The 19,250-nt window shown below is 40.5% G+C and overlaps 1 protein-coding gene across 3 annotated transcripts in view; it reads right to left on the bottom strand.

Annotated features, from left to right (window-relative positions):
- Window positions 1-19,250, bottom strand: part of fam184aa (family with sequence similarity 184 member Aa) — a 66,891-nt gene that overhangs the window by 36,960 nt on the left and 10,681 nt on the right. For 2 of the 3 annotated variants that reach the window (XM_019352104.2, XM_013264522.3), the window contains exons 2-10: window positions 18,121-18,198; window positions 16,558-16,692; window positions 16,183-16,281; window positions 11,074-11,280; window positions 10,470-10,643; window positions 7,755-7,925; window positions 7,162-7,297; window positions 4,147-4,328; window positions 3,887-4,072 (exon numbers count right to left, since the gene is read on the bottom strand). In XM_019352104.2, coding sequence (XP_019207649.1) covers window positions 3,887-4,072; window positions 4,147-4,328; window positions 7,162-7,297; window positions 7,755-7,925; window positions 10,470-10,643; window positions 11,074-11,280; window positions 16,183-16,281; window positions 16,558-16,692; window positions 18,121-18,198 — 1,368 coding nt within the window. The remainder of the gene's footprint in view (window positions 1-3,886; window positions 4,073-4,146; window positions 4,329-7,161; window positions 7,298-7,754; window positions 7,926-10,469; window positions 10,644-11,073; window positions 11,281-16,182; window positions 16,282-16,557; window positions 16,693-18,120; window positions 18,199-19,250) is intronic. The other variant, XM_019352105.2, reaches the window with a different exon arrangement.

Below are 19,250 nucleotides of genomic sequence, written 5' to 3'. Positions count from 1 at the left end.
ATACTATACTGCTCAATATAAGTTTATCCTTCCTGACACAGTTTGATGGAAAGGTTAGAGCTTACTGGACAATCAGGAACTTTAGTCAATTTGATACTCATGTGTTTTTCTTACATATAAGAAAGAATCATTATTCATTCATTATTTCTCAAATTGTATTTTTTAACAATATTTTAAAAGATGCAAAATGAGTGAAAAGTCAGATTTTCGGTCTGGTGGAGCCGCCACAGTGGAGCCACTGCAACGTACACCTCTCTCTGTCTTTCTGTCCACAGACTCCTACACGATCAACTAAACTTCGTACAGGGGTACATCTATATATCTTTATCACACATTTTGATATCATCATGTTGCCTAGCGACCGCCTTGCTAGGGGCAACGGGCTAAAATGACTTGCGTTGAACATTTTTCCACCTCGAACACCTTACAGCGTTATCACAATAACGTCTACTTTATATCTGCAAAACTTTGATTATCTTTGATATTTTATGAGATGTTGTCAAGTTGCCTAGCAACCACATAACAATAGACTAAACATTACCGTAGTGTAGGCATGAGCTAGTTAGTGTAATAGAGTGATCAAAAGATTTTGTCAGAGCAGATCATTTATGTGACTTTTATCGCCTTATGACTCACGTGAGGCTTAAAACAAAGAAATTTGTTACAGATATTAAATATACAGAAGATACTGATATTATATGTGTGTGTGTAAAAATAACCAGATAGCAGAAATTTTTAATAGCGTGTCAGAACCAATTTATAATAAATATTTTTTAATATAGGCCAAATTCTTAATTCTTATAGGCTTCTATAATTTTACATAGACAGAAATATATCATTTTAAAAGTTGCACTTTTAAAATTTTATAGGTCTTAATCTTATTATCTTTAATCTATAGGATAATATCCGTTGAGATTGGTTTCTTAATTGATTTGACTTTTCTATATTATTTCTTTTAGTCCTAAAGAAAATTTAAATGAGTAAAATCGCTATGAAGTAATTAAATAATTGTGATTTTAAAAACACTGACCTTCCAAATTTTCTCTCTTTTCTGATCCTGAACTCATTTTATCTAATGAATTAGTGGGAAACAAGCTGAACGAGTACATCATCAGGAGATCAAAATCAATTAATAAAAACTGAAAATAAATCCTTGATTTTGTGCTCGTGTGACGAGCAGGCCTGTGACTAAAGGTGTGGGTGGATTTTTACAACTTTCACACTGTGCCGCAGCAATCTGGTCCACGGCGCTGCCAGCACTCTCCAAGGTTCAACGTCAACAAGCTAACATGATAGAAATGTAAGATTAACCCCAGACAATGTTTGGACAGCACTTTGCCCACAGTTGTCCTTTAGCACAGAACAGGAGATCAGCAATTTTAGATGTGAGCTCACAAAAAAGAAAAAAACAAAAAGAAAAACACAAGCCCACTTATTGCTAAACACAAAGAATTGAAAATCTGTGCCCATTGATCAAACAGATATTCCCTGTAGTTGAAAATAAGTTCAGATCTACCATAAAGGCCTGTTTTTGCTTATTTAGCTATCCAGAATAAGTGAGACAAGTAAGAAAGAGATGAGTCTGTCCAGCAGTCCTGTTGTTGTTGCTGTTATGTTAAACAGATCAGGTTAAATTAATTTAACCTGGGTAATCTCATCAGTTGTCTTTGCTTCTTTGGCAATAAGGCCGTTCGTATTCTCCTCACGTAACCCCTCCCCTTTGAAGTCAAAGAGAGGAGAGCAAATCAGGAGTGAAAAAAAGAAAAGCTGAAGAAGAAAGAAAGAGCGATGACAGACTGAAAGACGCAGAGGAGAAAACACAGGCACAGAGAGATGCTGCGCTTCATGTCTTTAGTCTTAATGTTGACCTAATTAAATGTTGAGGGGGGCTGCGCATTTCTTTTAGAGATACATATTTCTTTAATGACTAAAGCCATTTGCTCTGAGGAAAATTAATTGCAAATGTTTCTGTGAAAAAAGTGAGAGACACAAACCCTGAGAGAAACCTTCGGCTATTTGTGTTCCAATTACTGTTTTTATCCCCCCAAAAAACATCTTTATGGCTTCTTGCATGTTTTATCATTTTATAAAGAATGATGATCAAGATGGTTACACAGCAAAAAGTCAAAACAAACCATCTTCCTTTAGTTTGAATATCTTAAAATAATCCAAGTGACCAACACTTGCTGAGTTTGTGATTTCCTTGCAGTGACACTGACAGTGGGTTTGGCCAAAGACAGCAGTATGTAAATGTAAATTCTCAGTCATGTGCCAACACAAAGAAATACAGCCAGCAGAGTGACGTGACGTTGGTTTTAGCCAAAGACGTAACAGAGTCAGTCTTTTGGCACTGATCAAAACTGATTAAAAATAAACAAAGACAGAGAAATGATTAGATGGCATTAGATTTTAATACCATCTAATCAGAAATGGCCAACCCACCGCCTCCAGCCTCTGCCCTTTACTTGGAGTCTATGAAACATAATCTTCATTCATATGTGTTCATTTTCTTAAAAAAACCCCTCTACTTAGGGCTTTTCAATTTGGTTGAAAAGCCTCATTTTATTCAGTGATTTCAAGGGGAATAGACACACCGCCGCATGACACTCTCCAGACCCTCGTGTGGCTCTGACTTATCAGACTGCAGATGGCAGGATACTCCCTCAATAGCGAGAGGGAGACAAGAATGAGTGAGCCATGGCTTCCGCCGTTACTGGATCTGGAACATTCACTTGATAATGATGGACATAACTTCTGAATTGTAAAGCTAATGTGAAGTGGATTAAACCTCTGTTCCTTCTTGCACCCCGTCCAGGTGAAGACTTCTGATAGTAACAAGAAAGCTACAGAAAAAACCCAAACCCTTCCTGGTGACTTTATAGTCTCAATCACTAGTTTAAAGTCTGACAGAGTTCAATTTAAGATTTTCATTTTGTAACCGTCTTCATTGGCGACGAAAGGACCATAAAGCTGTGTATGCCCACCATAGGAGTGTGGTGGCTCCAACCTCCACTAACAGTTTCAAAACACCAAGACGATGACGGCTTAAACGGCTCGAGGTGTCTCAACGGGACGCTGCTAACCAATGGGTTACAGTTTATAGGCTTAGCTAACGGATGACACAGCTCAGGACCAACCACGGTCCTCCACCACAGCGATGTCTGACTCAGCGGGTTGTGGATGAGAAAAGTCGTCCACTTCTGTGACAGATGGTTTAAGGTTCTGTGTTACTCTGTATTTTTCCTATGCCCCGAGGTTCGCTGAGCTACTCCCGCCTCAAACATCCACACACCCTCCTCAACTCTTACAACTTTTCAAAATGATGGTGCAGGTAATGTTCAGCTCAGAGCTACAGAGAATTAATGTCTTTCATTTAACATTTGCAGAGGCTCTTCTCAACATTATTATTACCAAAGTGTTTAAATTTATTAGTAGCAGCAAACTCAGAATTTGATGGTGAAATGTTCCTCGAACCTAATTTCTTATATCCAGAGGCAGAGAAAATCAGGATGTTGGAAATCTCGTTTTCAGCTTTTTAAAATATGTGAAGACTTTGACCAAACATGTTTCGACCAAATGAGGACACCACACACACAAATGCAATGAATAAAAACCCATGAAGATCATGAAGTACAAAGAGACCTACTGTGTCATGGCCACGTTTCTGCGACTGTGCTCGTGTGTATTTTACATGTGCAACAATACCATCTGTCTGTCACACTGTCTGTGTTGAAATGATGACTTTGCTCCCCATTTTTGACTTTTTTGTATCATATTTAGTGTTTGATATCCTTGAAAATAGATTAAGAAAACCTTGTGAAGGATTTTAGGATAGTTTCCATTCGTCAGATTCGATATCAACACCGAACCTTCACGCTGGACTCACCGTCATGAGGAGTTTCTTCTCCTCCTCTTTCTCTTGCTGGGCTTCCTCTCTCATCACCTGGTGTTTCTCCTCGAGCTCCTCCAATGCTCTGACCTGCGCCTCCTTGAAGCGAAGTGTCTCCTCCTCATAGTGCGCTCTCAACCTGGAGAGCTCCTTCTCATAGCCCTGGTGTTCCTCGCGCAGAGACTGAGGACAAGAGGCAGATTAGAGGAAATAAAAAGGCTTTTTGTGACAGACAAAGAAAAGATAAAAAAAAGTACCTGTTCCAGTTTGAGCACTTGTTGTTTGTGCTGGTCGTTGGCGGTCTGGCTCTGGCTGAGCAGAACCTCCCTCTCCTCCTCCAGCCTGCTGATCTTCTCCTTGAGGCGGCTCTGCTCCTGGTCCAAGTTCCTGATGGTCGCCTCGTGGGCCATCTGTGTTGCCTGCAAGGAGCCGATCTGACCTGAATGCAGTCAAATCGAAATCATGTGTGTGCATTAAAGAGGCTCTACAATCAGGAATCTGAGCCAACTTTTAAACTAGATGGAGCCTCAGAAGTGGCCTCAGAAGCAGTGTTATTAAACAGGAAGTCGACAGTCTGCTAATCTAAAATATCAGCTGCTTGTAAAACTTGGTGGGAAAAACTTTAAATAACAAACAAGAAAAACAGTGTGGTGCAACAGTGTGGTTAGCTGAGCAGCCAGAAGGAAAACAGATGTTCTAAAAAGAAAAGCAGTCAAAGGAAAACATGTGGCATGAATTTATTCAGACTACTTATGACATAAAAGCTCAATTTCAACGCAGTAATCAGAGGAGAGCTTTAAAGTTTCTATAGACGCTTCTGTAGAGATCACACAGTATAAGGCCTGAGCACAGGCACCCTGACATGCAGACACCCCTTGGCTTGAGCCCTGTATCACTAACCAACCTGGACCTTGCGAGACACGAGCTGTTTTTCCCATCATAATAGAAAAATGCTCCGCTGCACCGATGCTGGAGGGAAAAATATTATCCATGCACATAAATTTCCTCAAGGTGCAAAAAACTGTGTTTCAACCATTCGTTTGTGGCAGCTGGACAAAATAAAACTTTGCCCTCCGCGAAATGATTTTTTCTATTTTTGGAGCCCGGCTCCCCGCTGTCGCACTCTCTGCGTGATATTCTCCCAAACAGGCGTCGACCGAGACTCCTCAAGCTACACACAAACTCCCTGCAATCATATTGCCAACTACACTTTAATCGATTGGGTGTCTAAACTAGAGATGGACCGATCCGATATTAGGTATCGGTATCGGTCCGATACTGACGTAAATTACTGGATCGGATATCGGCGAAAAATAAAAAATGTAATCCGATCCATTAAATATCAAAAAAGCACCTCACAAAACTTGCGACACGGCGTAACTCGGCTCATAACCGTAGCAGTCAGAGCAGTGTGCTCACATGATAGAGCGGCTGTGTGTATTTGTAGCCTCGCTAGCAATCCAGCAATTCATCTCCGAGGAAGTTATCCCAGAGAGAAGTAAAGCAAGTGTGTAAGTTCATCTCTGAATGTTTGTAAAGCGTACCTGCGTTAAGCTTAACCACCGATATATGGAGCGTCTGCCTCTCTCTCTCTCCCTCTCTCCTGCCACTACTTCATGAAACTCCTCAATGATCAGCTGATCGGCTTTTCTGTCGCAAGTCCGTCTCTCTTGTTTGTTTTTGGCCCACTTTGCACCAGAGAGAGGAAACCAGCGGCGGAACAACAGCGGCGCGTTTAACCTTGATAAGCTGTTGTTAGAATGTATTTAATATTACTTCCTAGACCAGGATCCTTTTCTACGTAGCTGACGGCTGGTAACTGTGCAGGGGCGGATCTAGCAAAGTTTAGCCAGGGGGGCCGATAGGGCATTAACAGGGAAAAGGGGGCACAAAGACTTTTCTTTCTTATTCTCATTTAAAATGTCTAACTTTTAATAAATAATTATCTGAATCTTACACCCAAAGTTTTAATCTGATGTAAAATGTATAGAAGTCCATTACTATATATAGTAACTGTTAAGTCTAATATACCCTAGTAAGCTATAGTACTTTTTCCTTTGGGAAGGTACCATCTGTGCAGTCTGCAATTCTGTAGAAGAAAGATGTTGAATCTATTTAATTATTCTTGAAAAATAATTTATTTCTGTGCATTTTTTTCACACTGCATCAAATTAAAGTTGATTACATCGATTAAGCATCATGAGGTGGAGGGTGGGGGGTGGTTCCCTATTTTTTTTGCTGGGAGTTTGCAACCCTATTAGTTAGGTTGCTTAATATTTCTGCTAAGTACTCTTTAAAATACCAGAATAGGGAGGATGGAGCAGGTTTAAGTTTATTAGATTGATCAGTGTTGCTGAACTATGAAATATTTTGGGTGCAATGTATTTTTTACACACAGGTATAACAGAATAGCTTTAGTGTTGTTGTTTATATCAACCTGAGTATGAACTTATACAAAATGCAGCAAGATATTAAAAAAACAGTTTTATTGATTAAAAAACACACTATATCGGATTAATATCGGTATCGGCAGATATCCAAATTTATGATATCGGTATCGGTATCGGACATAAAAAAGTGGTATCGTGCCATCTCTAGTCTAAACCGCTTTGTAAAGCAGTCAACATATACTATTCGTGGTGCATTCAGGTGCACCATGTAAACTCGGAAATCTACAGCTGAATGGCTATGAATGTTGTTCAAACTAAAAGAAAAATCTTTATATGAATTTGAGTCCAGTTAACAGCAGAGTTTTTCAGTGTGTCTGAGGATTTTGTATGTTGTTTTACTCCAACGGTTTTCATAAAATTATAACAAATTATAATCCATTTGTTTCTACGCGGACACGTTTTGACTGCTGAATTTTAATCATGTCATTAGGAAACTTTATTGCACAGGTTACAGAGGTCTACGGAAAGGCTAAAAAGCCACACGTAGCCATGAATGGACCAATTAGAATAAATGGAAATACCTCATCAAATTTTAAAAGTACAAGCTGAGATTTACAACATTAGTTAATTAAGCATGAGGAGCTCTGCTGGACTCGCAAATTTAGCTGAAATTTGCAAGCGACGATCAATTATAAAACACGTTGTGAAACATCGCTTTCATTTGCAGCAGTGTGTGAGGATTTCTTTTGCAAATTGGGGAACATGAAACACAATCGTGAGCATAAGGATGACAAATAGCAGACTTCCTCTTTAATGGATGTGTGAAACATCTGCACACAGCACTGCACAGCGCAGTGGTGAACACCAGCGGGCATATCTTACTGGCTTTGTGCAGGATTTCAGTAGCCTGCTGCTGAACTCGTTCTCTGCTGCTCTCTAGTTCATACTCGGTGTCCTTAAGCTGCATCACCCAGATCTCTCCGTCCTGGATTGCCTCTTCCAGCTGCTTGTGAAGGTTCTGCAGCACGCACAGAAACACACACACGCACGCTCAGCTACGTTACAACAATACAACGTTTGGCATTTTAAAACCTCAGCTCAGACTCTCTCCAGCTACTTCCAAACAGATCTGCCTGCAGGACCATCAGTGCACACTACATTTCCCACCACCTTAAGATTCTTAAAAACACTCTCCACCCCGAGGCTTTCTGTTTCCAGAAAACGTTTTCCATTCAATTTATCCCACTTTGTACTTAAAACTGAAGCAAAGAAAAACTCTTTATATTATTTGTACTATTTTGGGAAATCCTGCAAATAGATGAAGGATAAAACCAGCAGTAGCAATATTAGCACATACTGCTACATTATTTTTCTGTCATTACAAAAACATCAAGGGAATCTGAACCAGAGGGTTTTCATTATTTTGTCTTATTCATTTTATTTGACAATAAAACATGGTGTTCATCCACTCGTACCCCACACACCTTGATGGTTCCCTCTGCGTTGGCCAGTGACGTCTGCAGTCTGTTGGTCTTGTCGCGGTTCTCTCTGGCCTCCTCCTGAGCTTTCTGCAGCTCACTCCTCAGCTTGGACAGTGAACGCTGCAATGCCACTTCCTGCGCCTGGAACTCCTTACGAAGCTCGACCTTCATGAGGACACAGAATTAAATTAGTCACTCTGATACAAGAACACAATGTTTATAGCCAACAGCACCTGCCTGTGTGAGTTAAAAGCAGACGACACAAGCAACCTTGAGAGGTGCATTGAGATAAATGAGGCTTTCTTTAAGGCAGTGTCTCAAAAACTGCTTCTCATGTATCAATAACATGCAAGTCCACCACCACTGACGAAGACACAAACAAAAGCTGGACTAATCAATCCATATTTTAATATAAACAGTAGATCAAACGCCTGTATGTAATGTAAAAGGTGTGAATAATTACCTTAGGCTTCTTTTCAAATACCGTTTTGGCTTTCAGGGCTTTAATTAACCTCGTTTCAAGCAGCAGCAGGGAGCAATAAACCATGAATAAACCCAACCCACCTGCCCAACAGCAAACACAAAGTTGGCAAGTAAGCTAGCAAAGACATACGCACATCAACACACTGGAGTCGTGTAAGCTAAAATGTGTTTGGAAATCAAACAGAAACATGCCTTCTAATGAATGTAGATCTACTAAAGGCAAAAACAGGGAACTGTTTGCTAACAATAACACATTCAAAAACACATTCCCATGAAAAATGTATGTAAACTATCAGCATTGTGTTTGAAGTGCGTAAACCAACCAACTAATGCTGCTTTTAGATAATCAATTCTTAATGTTAGGTAATGCTTTAATGGTGTTAACAGCATCAACTGAGTTTGTGTGTCCACAAAGGCATACTGTGCTTCCCTAAATTAAAAGTTTACTCAGAGGTCATTTTCTCTAGGTCAGTGTTTCCCAACAACTGTGCCACTGTGTCATATGTGTGCCATGAGAAATGATCAGGTGTGCTGTGGAAAATTATCTGGTTTCACCTGATTAGGACTCTAAGCCAGCGGTCCCCAACCCCCGGGCCATGGACCGGTAATGGTCCGTGAGTCGTTTATTACTGGGCTGTGAGAGTTGAGGCTCAGGTGTGAAATGATGGTTTTCAGGGTTTTTATCATTAACTCGGTTTCCCTGGGTCTTTTCCCGTGTTGTAGTCGTGTGTCTTGAAAGAAATATTTACGCGTCACCATAGCGACCAGAGAGCATTAAGGGACAGAGAGGAGGATGTTACTCTCATTGTTGTTGGCACACTTCAGGAAGACGCTGCTAATAAAGTTACACATTACACAGTGAATTTGCGTTTATTATCATATTTACAAAATACTAGAGGTTTTGTCTTGGTCGTATCATTTTATTTTGTTGTATTTATCGGCGACACCTTAAAGGCCGGTCCGTGAAAATATTGTCTGACATTAAACCGGTCCGTGGTGCAAAAAAGGTTGGGATATGCTGTTCTAAGCGACCGGCGTGAGAAACAGGCAGAACAATTACATTCTCTTCCACTAGAGTGCAGTGCAACGTTTTGCTCCAATTAAATGGGTTGAAGATGAAGAAGAAATTACATAGCCATGTTGCGAGTGAGACAACGCAGCGTGTATTAGAAATAGATAAATATTTGACAAGAGGAAGTAGTCAATCTGACCCGGGTCCTGGAGAACATTTCGACCCAGATGAAGGCCCCAGTGTGAGTAGTGGTCACAAGAAAGCAAAAAAGGTATACTGGGGACAAACCGAACCAATTCCGCTATGCCTGGTGCGCAGGGAAAATTGCATTTTTGTTTGGTGATGTGCCGTGTGATTTTACTAATGTGAAATATGTGTCGTGGCTCCAAAAAGTTGGGAGAGACTGCTCTAGTCAGCTTGTGAAAACTAGCAGCGAATATGTCCCAAATAATGAGCAAGAAAAAAACAAAACAAAAAAACCATCATGGTGTCGGTCATGTAAGTGTGCGTGAGTTAATCACAAAAGTACTTTTACAACACAACGATATCACCCCGCTGTTTTCAACAGCTGTTCTTACGTTTGATTTATTAACTTTAACACCGTCTGCCTGTTCTTACATATGGTATTTACAATTAAAATCATATTAAGCAATGACGAGAAATGCATTCAGGAAGTGCTGATTTTGTATTAACAGTATTATTAGACCCGAGAATAAAGCTTCATACAAAAAAATAGAGTTCCAGCAGTGGAAACTAATGCAACATATTATATTTAACAAACAGAGGGAATTAGAAAAAGTCTCACCTCTAATATAAAACTGTTTCAATAAAGTGCTTCTACCTTCTAAAGTTAAGATAAATAAAGCCCTTGGCACTATTGGACGGCTTTATTCTAGACCAACTTCTTGACTTTTTACAAGAATTTTATATAAGCCTGTTTGTTTAAACACATTTTATTGCCTGTAGCTGTACTGCAATGGAATAATTGTCTTAAGACACACAACACCTGTTAATAAAGAGAGCACTGTGTCTCTCTCAGGAACACAAACAGCTACAGGCCTGATACAGAACGTCATGTTTCGGACTCTGTTTAATAAAGCGGTACATTATTCCTAACAAATGAACACAAATTAAATGCCTGAGTTTAGTACTTAAAATGTGGTTTCTGCTTTTCTTCTTCTTCTGTCTTAAAAAGGAGAAGAATAAGCTTTTACCTCCGTCCTCTTCCAGGCCAGCAGGTTCTCAGTGGTGAGCTGGTGTGTTCTCCTCATGGCCTCCAGCTCTCTCTCATAATACTCCTGAGCCTTGGCCAGCTTGGCCTCATACTCCTCCACCAGGTGGACCTTATCCTTTGTTAGCTCCTCCACCCTCTCCATCAATGCCTCCACCTACACCAAGAGATGGATAAACACAGAGCTTGTCAAGACCCATGCCAAAATACTTTTTTTTTAAAAACAAAAACAACATGTCTTGGATAGATCATGCCCCTAAACCACATTATGTTTAGTCTTAAGTTAGTTTTTAGTCTTTTTATTGTTGAGAGAAAAGAAAAATGGGAGAAAAATAAGAGAATGACATGCAACAAATCTCTATAGCCAAATTATTATCACTCCAGGTTTATACTGTGCTCATAAGCTAACTGCACTACAACACTACATCCTTTCATTTCATTGACAAGCCTTAAAAAAACAGCAGTTACCCTCGAAAGAAACTTGCTTTATCAACTTTCTACAAAAATCCCAACATGCATCAGTCCAATCCAAACCTTCGTCCGTCCAAACCTCATCTATCTCCCTCGCTCAATCGAGCTCCGCCCACCTCTTGTCTATGAAGCTCAGCCAGCTTTTCCTGGTCTTCTGTGGAGGAGGCGCTTTGGTTCCGCTGGTTGTTGAGGAGTTCCTCCACCTCCTGGCGGTGGGTGGTCCTCAGCTCCTCCAGCGCTCGCCGCTTCTCAGCCTCAAACTGCGCCTGAGCCTGGCTGAACGAGCGCAGTTTCTCCTCAAAATCCCGACGCATCTCCTCCACCTATTGAAACCACGGAATATGTTCTAATCTGTTTTTGTGTTACTGCTAGCCCAGTCGCTAATGGTGTCACGCTAACTGATCGCAGCATCGCCTCAAAATCCTCCCGTAACACTCAGGGAGGCACAAAACATTCAGTTCTAGCATCTTAAGCCTCTCAGTACTTGTTTGTGAATTCCAAAATAAAAGCGTGCAGCTTCTCTACGTACACCTCTAAGCTTAGCAAAGTGTTCTTTGCAGCGCAAGATCTGAAACAGTTTGAAAAAATGTAGAAAAATGTAACATGTGATGTGATATCATATGTCATGTGATGCGAACTGTTCGTGCTGGTAAAGATCTTTTTGGTCAAACTGGAAGCAGACACTGTGAAAGTGTGTAAAGTCCAAAGAAAACACACAACAATCCAAATGTAAGAGATGAAGAGCTGGGTTTATTTACCCACCAGCTCATTACATCTACGTAGGGCTGAGATGTTCCTTTGTCCCCACAGTCATCAGACGAGTGCATATGAAACTGTGTCACATGATCGTATGACATGACAGATGACATGACATGACACATGTAACAATATTAGATTAACATCTATTTTTTTATTATAGTCATTGTAGCATAACATAATCTGTGCAATACTGAAGTAATAGCAGACTATAACAAGTAGAAATCATACTTCCTTATAATAAAGTGAACACTTACTGTGTAAATAAGCAATCGACCGCCTTCTCCTAATCAAATGTGCCAAGCAGCACTTCATTCTGAGTGTAATTTTAATTTTGGGAGCGAGGTGCGTACAAAAGAAGAGTGCAGTGAAGAGCACGTTTGTGGCACTAAAAGTTAAATCCTTATTCTTTATCAACATATGCCAGTAATGATTATGACATTCCCCCTGCTGTGTGCAGCTCGTAAACAGCTTACCACTCGTGTGTCACTGGCAGATGCTCCTGCCCATGTGACTGGTGTGTCACCCTTGTTTTAGTGTCATATGCTGCACTACTAAAAACATGTTGCTGCTACTCTACAAGCATAACTGTGTGTGTATATCTGTCTGTATGTAATATATAATATTTTGTCGGTAAAAGATAGCCTTATGTATGTAATGTACACTGTCAGTATTTTCTTTGTTCAATCGGACACTTCCTATTTTTTTATTTCTACACTGTACCACTAGAGAGACACCGACAGGCAGATCTAGTCTCCTTGTATGCGTGACATGCCGGGGAAAAATAAATCTGATCTAAGAGAGGATAAATACTATTTATAGTGTTCATACCTATCCCCTCCAACTCATTATTTCTGACTGCTAGTACCACATGTTAAATTAAAATAGTGAAACTGGTAGCGCTAAATGACACAGAGGTTGTGGGTGTTCCACGCTGTCACCTGGTGGGAGGCAACATGTCTCCAAACAATCACAGTCTGACTCAGACTGACTGCAATCACTCTCAGACTGATGAAGGTTTGCAAATAATTGCTGTCTAATTTAAAAATACAGACAGCATGTCATTCTATGCTGATGACTGCAACCTGTCTGCAACTCGTCTCTCTGCAGTTGGGACTGGATGCCATGTCCTTCAGCTACTACGTCACTATATGTGGAAAAACTTCTGCTTCAGATCTGTGAGACTCTGGCTGAACTGTGGATGTAAGGAGTTAATGTGAACTTCTGTGTGTTTAGACAGCAAAATATTTAAAACAGATGCCAACAGATTTGTCTCAGTTAATCACAAACAGATTACACATAATTGCCAACTTGACTCCATTTAATTGCAAACTGATTGCAGACTTATATCACTGTCTTGATGCACAAAGTTGCTTTGAAGATGGCAGCTAACTGCAAGTGGTCACAAACGGGGGTCCCAGTTTTAAAAGTAACAATTACTTTTTCCAATAATTTTGGTCGCACCACAGTCTCCAGCCGCGGTTTTCCCAAATGTGGCTGTAGCATTACACAGTGCATATTAAATCAGGACCATAAGTATTTGGACAATGATCATTTTTTTTTAATTTTCAATCAAGATGTGACTGAAGCACAGACCTTCAGAATTAATTCGGTGGGCTTCATTATTATAGATTTTTAAATTATTTTGACGCCGTCATTACAGCCTGATGACAGCGTCCTTTACCTGCATCACGATCTAATTGATGCCAATTTAAGTTGTCTTTCAGTTTATAAATTAAACAATTAAACAATAATATAACATATTTTATCAATTTTATCATACGTACCAGTTAAAACCTATTAATGTATAAACTCTGTGGTGTCAAGTGGTATTACTCACTAATGCTTGTATCAGTCTTGTTTGATTGATTAACCTGCATTCAGCACAAATAAACCATGCCCACTGTGCATTTAGAGCATAACACACTTTACATTTTTACAATTACAGCCCTGAATACAAAAACATTGGGATGCTGTGTAATATGTAATTAAACACACAAGGAAAAGATTTGCAAATGTCATAAACTCATCTTTTATTCAAAACAGAATACAGAACTGAAATAGAAACTGCAAAGAATTTTAATATCCGGCACTTACAGTGGCTTGCAAAAGTATTCAACCCCCTTGAACTTTTCCACATTATGTCACATTACAGCCACAAACATGAATTAATTTTATTGGAATTCCACATGAAAGACCAATACAAAGTGGTTTACACGTGAGAAGTGGAACGAAAATCATACATGATTCCAAACATTTTTTACAAATAAATAACTGCAAAGTGGGGTGTGCGTAATTATTCAGCCCCCTGAGTCAATACTTTGTAGAACCACCTTTTGCTGCAATTACAGCTGCCAGTCTTTTAGGGTATGTCTCTACCAGCTTTGCACATCTACAGACTGAAATCCTTGCCCATTCTTCTTTGCAAAACAGCTCCAGCTCAGTCAGATTAGATGGACAGCGTTTGTGAACAGCAGTTTTCAGATCTTGCCACAGATTCTCGATTGGATTTAGATCTGGACTTTGACTGGGCCGTTCTAACACATGGATATGTTTTGTTTTAAACCGTTCCATTGTTGCCCTGGCTTTATGTTTAGGGTCGTTGTCCTGCTGGAAGGTGAACCTCCGCCCCAGTCTCAAGTCTTTTGCAGACTCCAAGAGGTTTTCTTCCAAGATTGCCCTGTATTTGGCTCCATCCATCTTCCCATCAACTCTGACCAGCTTCCCTGTCCCTGCTGAAGAGAAGCACCCCCAGAGCATGATGCTGCCACCACCATATTTGACAGTGGGGATGGTGTGTTCAGAGTGATGTGCAGTGTTAGTTTTCCGCCACACATAGCGTTTTGCATTTTGGCCAAAAAGTTCCATTTTGGTCTCATCTGACCAGAGCACCTTCTTCCACATGTTTGCTGTGTCCCCCACATGGCTTGTGGCAAACTGCAAACGGGACTTCTTATGGTTTTCTGTTAACAATGGCTTTCTTCTGGCCACTCTTCCATAAAGGCCAACTTTGTGCAGTGCACGACTAATAGTTGTCCTATGGACAGATTCCCCCACCTGAGCTGTAGATCTCTGCAACTCGTCCACAGTCACCATGGGCCTCTTGGCTGCATTTCTGATCAGCGCTCTCCTTGTTCGGCCTGTGAGTTTAGGTGGACGGCCTTGTCTTGGTAGGTTTACAGTTGTGCCATACTCCTTCCATTTCTGAATGATCGCTTGAACAGTGCTCCGTGGGATGTTCAAGGCTTGGGAAATCTTTTTGTAGCCTAAGCCTGCTTTAAATTTCTCAATAACTTTATCCCTGACCTGTCTGGTGTGTTCTTTGGACTTCATGGTGTTGTTGCTCCCAATATTCTCTTAGACAACCTCTGACGCCATCACAGAGCAGCTGTATTTGTACTGACATTAGATTACACACAGGTGCACTCTATTTAGTCATTAGCACTCATCAGGCAATGTCTACGGGCAACTGACTGCACTCAGACCAAAGGGGGCTGAATAATTACGCACACCCCACTTTGCAGTTATTTATTTGTAAAAAATGTTTGGAATCATGTATGATTTCCGTTCCACTTCTCACGTGTACACCACTTTGTATTGGTCTTTCATGTGGAATTCCAATAAAATTAATTCATGTTTGTGGCTGTAATGTGACAAAATGTGGAAAAGTTCAAGGGGGCTGAATACTTTTGGAAGCCACTGTAACATCATCAAAAGATTCCAAGAATCTGGAGAAATCTTCAATGTCCAAAAAATCAATACTGGATGCCCGTGATCAGCAGGCCCTTGGGCGGTACTGCATTAAAAGCAGACATGATTCTGTCATGGAAATCACTGCATGGACTCAGGAACACTTCCACTGTTCACTGTGGAAGTGTTAAAGCTCTATATACAAAGAAGAAGCCATATGTTAACATGATCCTGAAGCACTATCATCCCCTGGGTGCTGATCCTCTGAGCAAACGCTAATCTAAAATGGACTGAGGCGGGTTGAAAAACTGTTCTGTGGTCAGAAGAATTCACATCTGAAAACGTGGATTCTTTATCCTCGAGGAGAAAGGAACTATTTGCACTCAAGCCAAAACTCTGTATCTCTTATGGTGTAAGTGGATAAGTGCCTCAGGGACTGGCAGTTTGCACATCTGGAAGGGCACCAGCAATGCTGAAAGTTATATACAGATTTAGAGCAACATATGCTCCCATCTCTTTCAGGTAAGTCCTTGCATGTCCAGACGTTTCACCAAGTGAAACATTTGGAGTATCATGAAGCAAAAAAAATGACAAAGACCACAAGAATCACATACAGTACTGTATCTTCTCACTTTAAACCTTTGGTAAGTTTTGCATGTTCTGCATGTGTATGTGTGATTACATTTACATTTTACACAGCATCCCAACACTTTTGGGAATTGGGTTTATGCATGAAAGTTAACAATCAGGTATTATTTTTGTTATGAGCCCAAACTTACCTCTCTGCTCATAGAAACGACCCTCTGCGTGTGCTGGGCCTCTGTGCACAGCTGCGAGTCCTCCATCCTCTGTCTGTACATCTCGAACTCTGCTAGAGCCTGAAGACAACAAGCACAACAGTGTTACATAAAGACAAATGCAGCACATTATGGAAATGTACAACTGCAATATAACACACCCACTCCTGTATTAGTTGATACTATCCAGTCTTTTACACCTAAATAATCCATATTAAAAAGCTACAACATTAAAACATACTATGGCTTAAAGATGACAACGTAGGAATATGTGAAGCAATACACAAACTAAGCAAAGCCTGGCTAGATACAACCAAACTAAATGAAGCCACGTGGTGCCCGGCAGCGCTGAATGACCTGTCTCTTCATGTGTTCGTGGAGCTCTACAGATTCCTCGAGACTGGCAAGCCGCCGCCTCAGATCCGCCTCGTCCGCCATTTTAGTCTTGTACTGCATGATCTTGTCTCTGGTTTCTGTCACAATGTGTTGGACCTGAGCAAGAGGAAAGAAAGCAGCCAGTGCTTTAAAACAGAATTAAATGGCAAAGTTCAGCTCCAGTTTAGACGATTAAGATGATTATGAGCAGGATTAAAACTGTTTTGTTCTTTTCCAAAGTGGAAAAATATCATAAATTTACAAACAGAGTAGCAGGAAATAAGGCCTAAGGAGAAATATGTGAAAATAAATAAGAAAAAGGTGCCAGCACAACACCGTGGACTCCAAGAAATGTTGGCTGGGGGAGAAAAGTCTCACTTTGAAAATTTAACACTTGAAAGAAACACTCATTTAATTAACAACCTTGCAGACTACGGTGCACTAGAGCTTCCTTCTAAAAGAAATACCAGTGAAAGTAAGTAGATTTAAACCAGTTTCGTAAAGGCCAAGTTCACGTCCTCAAATAAACTCTGCCCACCACTGAATATAATGGGTTTTGATTTGGTGCCAGACTTATTCTGTGTCTTTGAAACCAGTTCAGAAAATTGTAACATTTAGAACATAAGGCAGCTGGTGGAAACCATCCACACCGATTACACTGAATCAGCTGAACCCTTTGAATTAAGTGGACAATCTGGGGGAACTCTGCTGTGCTTTTGTTATGTTCTTGTATGTGAGGTTGGAAAAAAAATCCTGGTGATGTGATTAATCACGTAATTTCACAATACCTGTGGCACATTACGGATGAACACATTAGTGAAAAAACCTTATAAATGTGGATATTTCTACAGACATCAGGGCACAGGGAGTGTAAAATGATGACTTCTTCACAGATTTGACCCAGATTAATACCTCTGGGAGATTTTTGGAGTCATGTGTTTAACAGTGAGCATCATCAACCCTGAGGAAGCTATACCACAAACCACTGGAAACATCTGTACCTACCATGGTGATTTAGCTGTGAAGCGAATTAATCAGCTGAGAAGTCAGAACTTTGCATCTGGAAACAGCTGTGGGTAACAGTTGCTCTTAAGATTTAAGTTCATCTTTAGTTTAACTTTCCTAATCACCGCCTCAGTCAAATTAAATAAACTGTTTACTGTAATTGCACAGACAAAAACAAAAAAAGATCCAAGTGAAACCGATAAGCAGCAAGAATGAAGAGGTCTACGTGGGCGCCCCTTTCTGCAGTGCTGACCTGCTCGCTGCAGGAGGGTGGCAGACAGCAAAAACATGGTTAGCCTTGATAACAAAACTGCAGTTTGCCACTGAATTTGCTCCTCTCCTCTCCACAGTGACTAAAATACCAAACAAATGACGGGGAAACCTCACTAAGGAGAATTCTGCTTCACCACACTTTTATAATGTAAATGAAATAACACCATTTAAACACACTTTCATTCCCACAAGTGACAAACCACACGGCTGTTTATCAGTTACAGAGTATTTTCCTCCACATAATAACAGGGTGTTCGGTGTCTGTACCTCGTCCTCGTGAGCTTCTTTCAGGGACTCGATTTCTTCTTCGTGCTCATCGTTCTTGGTGTTGAGAGCATAAATTACCTGGAGAAATGAGCAGAATTAGATGACAGAAAGAAGACAGGAAAGAAAGCTCTTATTAACTGTTTCAATATCAGATCAATAGAAGTGAAGATTATGCTCAGCTCTGCATTGAGAGTGCAACAAAATCAATACCAACAGCATCAGGAAAGGAGAGAATTATGTTTCGTGTTCTGATTAAAGACAGTCACACACTGAGCCAGGACTACGCTACACACAAAACACAACAAAAGTCCCAGAAAGGGAGGTGGGGGGGCGAGGGGTCGGGTGTTCGATAATAAATTTGGTGCAAAGGAGATAAGTGAACATTTCACAGTAAGCACAGACATTCCTGTGGTCACAGGAAAGCCCTCTACTGGCTGCTGCATATTGCACAAGCCTAAGTGAATAACATCTCGTCAGTCATGCTTGCTCTCTCTCTACCAGGAATATAAGTAGGTTTTACAAGTGCTGGAGGTAAATGATATGCAAGGGCTTTGAAAAAAAAAAAAAGCTTAAGCTTCAGCAAATTGAAGCCTGCAGGGAGAGCAGCTAATATTCAGTCACGGTCAGCTGAATTACAGCCCCGCTGGCATCGAGACGAGCGGGTCCACCTTTTACTCCATTTACAGGTGAGAGGAAAAGGTTACATACAAATCTACAGCAAGAAGTGGACATAAAGGTATAGTGGTGGGGGATATTTATCCTTTATGGGCACACTGCTGACGTCTTAAACACCACTGCGATCAACAATTGAGTAATCATCACTGCAGGGTATTTGCAACTTTATTAAACTTCACTGTACTCAGCAAGAAATACTAAAACCACTGCTGTGATACATACTGTATCACAGCAACTCAATATAACAGCTGTTTAATATTCTATATTACATTTGATTTCCTAGTGCCTTTAAAAGCAGCAACATTTTGATTATACGTGCTGCTTTTACTTGACAGAAAGAGGATCAGCAGCTGTGATGTGCAGAAGACTACATGGGGCTCTACCACCTGAGGTCGAGCCACCCCAGAGGAGATGAGCCTTACTACGGCCTTTAAGCTATCTTAATGATAATGAAT

Source organism: Oreochromis niloticus, linkage group LG23, assembly GCF_001858045.2.
Source record: "Oreochromis niloticus isolate F11D_XX linkage group LG23, O_niloticus_UMD_NMBU, whole genome shotgun sequence".
Lineage (NCBI taxonomy): Eukaryota > Metazoa > Chordata > Actinopteri > Cichliformes > Cichlidae > Oreochromis > Oreochromis niloticus.
The sequence above is the reverse complement of the archived record's forward strand: the minus strand, read 5'-3'. Positions and strand labels throughout refer to the sequence as shown.